The sequence below is a fragment of the Rhincodon typus genome, chromosome 26 (genome assembly GCF_021869965.1).
Source record: "Rhincodon typus isolate 14 chromosome 26, sRhiTyp1.1, whole genome shotgun sequence".
Taxonomy (NCBI): Eukaryota; Metazoa; Chordata; class Chondrichthyes; order Orectolobiformes; family Rhincodontidae; genus Rhincodon; species Rhincodon typus.
The window spans coordinates 3166617-3172408 of record NC_063357.1 but is presented as its reverse complement, the minus strand read 5'-3'; the positions used below and the strand labels follow the sequence as shown (position 1 = coordinate 3172408).

Sequence of the window (5792 nt, the reverse complement as noted above, 5' to 3'; positions counted from 1 at the left end):
CTGAAGTTTTGGGCCTAGACCCTTCTAGACCCGAAACGTCAGCTTTCCTGCTCCTCTGATGCTGCTTGGCCTGCTGTGTTCATCCAGCTCTACACCTTGTTATCTCAGATTCTCCAGCATCGCCAGTTCCTACTATCTCTGAGTTAAAATAAACATCTGTAACAGTGAAACCAACATGGCAACAAATTTATTTGGCTTCACTAATAAAAGGAAAAATAAGCAAAACAATGACTCACAGGAATGCTCCAAATTTGCATTCCATCTGCGTATCCGATGAGTAGCAGCAATGGGGGGTCATTTACAGCATTGTTCATTTCATGATACTCTGGATTCCTCGCAAGATCTGCAAAGAGATTTCAAGGTTATAACGTAGCTACTGTTAGATCACTTCCTGACAGCAACTTTTACACAACTCTTCCCAAAATGTCCAAGAAGCAAGCCCCTCGGTTACCTACAACCAAAGGACAACACTCATACTTTACACACAATTAGTTATGTTTTGAAGCACATATACTACAAGCACAAAACATAAGCATTTTGCACAAGCAAAGTTCCACCTATTTCAAAAAGAATAATGACCATTTAAACTGTTCCTGCTGTTGGTTCAGAAAATAATGTTAGCATCAGCAGCAGCCTGAAATAGTCTGGGGCACTGAATTCTCCATTACAGCTTGGCACGTTTTCTTTCATCTATGTTATTCATCTTCTCTCCACTCTCAGTAAAGCTATCTTGGAAATGTCCTACTCCAAAATTTTAGTGTCACTGTTATTGGTGTAATAAGATATTCTTCACTGTAAAATAAAGAAGTTCCTGTTTGGGAAAAGAAAGCTCTAGGAGCCAATTTTCTGTTTTTCAGTGAGGTGGTCTTCACTATGTAATGCAAAGACTCAAATGTTTATAATGCAAACACCAGAGGCCATCAATTGGCATTTCATTTATTTCTATTATCCATTTAAAGAATGAGAATGCTTGCTAGCAAAGCCTCCTAATTCCTAATTGCTTTGAGAAACTGATAGCAAGCCTCCCTCTTGAACACAATTAAATGGTGTGCTAAGCCATTTCAGGGGTTTGTTAAAAGTCAACCATCTTGTGAGTAAGGAGTTGTCTCTTGGTCAGACCAGAGAAGGTCAGCAGTTCTCCTACCCTGAAGAACAAGAGAAATCAGATGGGCTTTTGCAAAAGTTTCTTTGTCATCATTACTAATACCAGCTCTTTATTCTAGATTTATTTAATTAACGCAATTTAATTTCCCCCTAATTGTCATGATGGGATTTGAACTTATGTTTCCAGATCATTAGTCCAGCTCACTGGATTATTCGTTCAGTAAAATATCCACTATGCTACCTTACCTCAGAAAATAATTTTTGAAATCAACTTCTTTAATTTATGCTGGAAAATGGGATTAGGTGCTTGTTTTGACTGGCGCTGACACGACAGGCTGAAGAGCCTTTTTCTGTGCTGTAGGCCTCCATGACTCAGTAACTCTAATCCAACAGCATGTTTTCACCTGCACTGGTACATCCACACTTTCACATATCTCAAATGTAGTTGGTACCCAAGCAAAATCATACTCTTATTGAATGCAATAATGGAGGACAATCCAAACATGTGCAACTGAACATCATATTAAAAAGCAGTCACAAATGCTGCTACACATCAATTCTGATGCATCAGGGACCATATTTCCATGAATTAAAAGTAGCAATACTTTCTATTTGTTTTGAAAAATTCAACTTTCTTTTGAATGTAATTGGTATAACAGGTTCCCAAAAAGGATGCAGTAAAAGTTATTCTCCACATAAGTGACTTACATTGTGACAACTGAATTTAAAATACTTGTTGCATACAGGTTCCAGGTGCAGATACTTAAAAGTGGGAGTTTTACATTTCCCAATGGAACTTGTTGTAGTAGACATTTTAGAATCATAGAACTCCCTACAATTTGGAAGCAGGCCATTCAGCCCATTGAGTCTACACTGACCCTCCGAATAGCAGCCCACTCAGACCCACTCCTCTACCCTATCCCTGTAACCCTGCATTTCCCATGGTTAATCCACCTAGCCTGCACATCCCTGAAAATTTTGAGCAATTTAGCATGACCAACCCACCTAACCTGCACATCTTTGGACTGTAGGAGGAAACCAGAGAACCTGCAGGAACCCCATGCAGACACGGGGAGAATGTGCTAACTCCGTACATACAGTTGCCCGAGGGCGGAATCAAATCCATTTCCCTGGCGCTGTGAGGCAGCAGTGCTAACCATTGAGCCACAGTGCTGCCCTAAATTGTACAAAAACAAACATAGAGCTCAGAAAACTAGTTGCACATTTTCCACCTTAGAGCAGGTTTCCAGGCAGGTCCAAGGTTTTGCAGTCCATTGAACAAATGGAGTGCTTCCAGGGTATATGACAACCTGCACAATCAATGCTATCAATAGAGTATCTCTGAAGGGAAGAATACCCAAAATGGTAGGTAGCAATCAGGCAAAAAAATTGAAGATTTTTTATCAATTGAAAAGGCTATAAAAATTCATATAAATTTCTTTTGATGCCTTATAAAACCACAAGAAATAGGAAAAGGCATAAGTCGTTTGGCCCCTCATGGCTCATCTGACATTTCTTACATATACTTTGCTGCACTTTCTTTGTAACCCTGGATTCTCCTTTCAACAAGGATCTATCTATCTCAGCCTTTAATATATGCAAGGACTCTGCCCCCGACAGCTCTCTGGCAAAGAGTTCCAACGATTCAAAGCACTCTGGGACAAAAAAATTCAACCTCATCTCTGTCTTAAATTGGCACCCCTTTACTCTGAAACAATGCCCTCTCGTCCCAGACTTTCCCATGAGGGGAATCGTCCTCTCAGCATTTATCCTCTCAAGATCCTTAAGAATTCTAGATGTTTCAAGGGATCACCTCTCATCCTTTTATATTCTGGTGCATAGCGTCCCAAGTTCTTTAGCCCTTGCTCATAAGACAATCCCTCCATTTCAGAGGTCATCCTAGTGAAACTTCACTGAACTGACTCCAATGAAATAATATCTTTCTTCTAATAAGGAGACTAAAACTACTCACAGTACTCCAGGTGTGATCTCACCAGCACCCTGGACAGGTGCAACAAGACATCCCTACTTTTATACTCCAAACCCCTTAAAATAGGGGCCAACATTCCATGATGTAAACTTGGTGAGGGGAGGTGTGGATCTCTGGATTTTCCTTCTCTTCTCAAACACAGTGCTGTCAATAGTTTTTCACCAAATTCTCTATTCTCTTCCCCTTGTCTCATCAACATCCTGTTTTCTTATCTTCCTAAGATGGGACATTCTGCTACAATAAAGATGCTGTATAATTATAAATTGGAATAATGCTGTATAAATTATATAGTTAAAATCAAATTTTTTAATAAATATTATTGCTTGGATGTGCAACTCTATTCATTCCCAACAAATAAGTAAGCAATTTATAATATTTTTCAACTTCAACCAATCTATTCTTGCTCCAACTAAATCAAATATAAAATAATTGCTTTATACAATGTATAATCTCCGACAAGAAGTTGTGACTAATCACTGATAACATTATTACAACACGTGTTAGTGATCAAAACATTAATAACTGTGTAATACTTTAACCAACGCAGGAAGTGCTGGAAACTCACAGCATATACTAAGGCAAAAAACAATATTAACATTTCACGTTATAGACTCTCAGAACTAATGAAAGATCTAATCCGAGATAGTAGGAACTGCAGATGCTGGAGAATCCGAGACAACAAGGTGCAGGGCTGGATGAACACAGCAGGCCAAGCAGCATCATAGGAGCAGAAAGATCTAATCCAATCATTTTACTCTAATCCCAAAACAGATGTTCTGACAATGACATTTAACCCATAAAGTTGATAGACTAACTGGACATTTCCAGTGTACATTGTTACAAGTACAGTACAAGCCATTTATTTTGTTTTTTTTTTCAATTTCACTGAGATATATTTTATGCTTGAAATGTATTTTCGTTTATAGTTAACACTGCGACCAAGAATGTCAAATTGTTGGGACAAACCGGTACAGACTGGTTCATTATGTTTTTATCTACAGTCAGCTGCAATTTTTAAGAAAAATTTCTAAAGCCTCCAACTCATTCGGTAAAAAAGGATACTTCCTTGTATTAACTTTTACATGTTCTACAGCATCCTGAAGCAGAAACTTTAGACACTGAATTAGGTGCTTGCATGCAGAAACACCTGGACAAGCTTCAGGCTTGAGTTCATTAGTAGTAAGGTCCACTATCCAGCCCTTCTGGATGATAGATATCATGGATCTTGAAGATGCTGCTGAAGAAGTCTTGGTGAATTGGAGAAGTGCAATTTGTATTCAGTACACACTGCTGTCTGCCAATGTGCACCAATGGGGAGGGAAATGAATGCTTAAAATGTTGTGATGCTGGTCAAACTTTGTCCTGGATGGTGTTGAGCATCTTGAGTGTTATTGGAACTGACTCGTCCAGACAAGTGAGCGTATTCTGCCACATTCTGATCTGCGCCATGTAGGTGGACTGACTTTGGGGAGTCAGGTGGTGTGCTACTAGCCACAGAATTTCAAGCCTCTGACCTGCCATTGTAGCCATAGTATTTATGTGACTGGTACAGTTAAGTTTCTTGTGAATGTTAATCTTCAAGGTGTTGTTGATAGTAAATTCTATGATGGTAACCAAAGGATGTGGTTAGAGTCTCCCTTAGTGGGGTAATTTGTATGATGCAAATATATAGGACTAATAATGAATAAAGAAATGAGATATTTTTCCCCGTATGGCTTAGTCCTATGGCCAAGTAGTGCCTTTGTCAAGTAAGCCAACAGGACAGCTTCCAACATAAATATTAATTTCAAGCCCAACAACTCCCACAGCTACCCAGAATACTCCTCCTCCCACCCACCTTCCTGCAAAAATGCCATCCCCTATTCCCAATTCCTTCGCCTCCGCCGCATCTCCTCCCAGGATGAGGCATTCCACTCCCATACATCTCAGTTGTCCTCGTTTTTCAAGGACCGTAACTTCCCCCCATCAGTGGTCGAGAACGCCCTCAACCGTGTCTCCCACATTTCCCGCAACTCATCCCTCACACTCCGTCCACGCAACAAGAACCAAAAAAGAATCCCCCTCGTCCTCACGTACCACCCCACCAACCTCCAGATCCAACGCATCATCCTCCGACACTTCCGCCATCTGCAATCCGACCCCACCACCAAAGACATCTTTCCCTCCCCACCCTTATCTGCTTTCCGGAGGGACCACTCTCTCCGTGACTCCCTTGTCCGCTCCACACTCCCCTCCAGCCCCACCACACCCGGCACTTTTCCCTGCAACCGCAGGAAGTGCTACACCTGCCCCCATACCTCCTCCCTCACCCCCATCCCAGGCCCCAAGACGACTTTCCACATCAAGCAGATGTTCACCTGCACATCTGCCAATGTGGTATACTGCATCCGCTGTACCCGTTGTGGCCTCCTCTACATCGGGGAAACCAAGCGGAGGCTCGGGGACCGCTTTGCAGAACACCTACGCTCGGTTCGCAATAAACAACTGCACCTCTCAGTCACGAACCATTTCAACTCCCCCTCCCATTCCTCAGACGACATGTCCATCCTGGGCCTCCTGCAGTGCCACAACGATGCCACCCGAAGGTTGCAGGAACAGCAACCCATATTCCGCTTGGGAACCCTGCAGCCCAATGGTATCAATGTGGATTGCACAAGCTTCAAAATCTCCCCTCCCCCTACCGCATCCCAAAACCAGT

At 41.7% G+C, this 5792-nt stretch overlaps 1 protein-coding gene across 1 annotated transcript in view; it reads right to left on the bottom strand.

The window, feature by feature from the left end:
• The window catches only part of bcas3 (BCAS3 microtubule associated cell migration factor), a 1061909-nt gene that overhangs the window by 1029998 nt on the left and 26119 nt on the right, over positions 1-5792 (bottom strand). The window contains exon 5 of the mRNA XM_048612335.1: positions 237-343. Within this exon, the coding sequence (XP_048468292.1) occupies positions 237-343 (107 nt within the window). The remainder of the gene's footprint in view (positions 1-236; positions 344-5792) is intronic.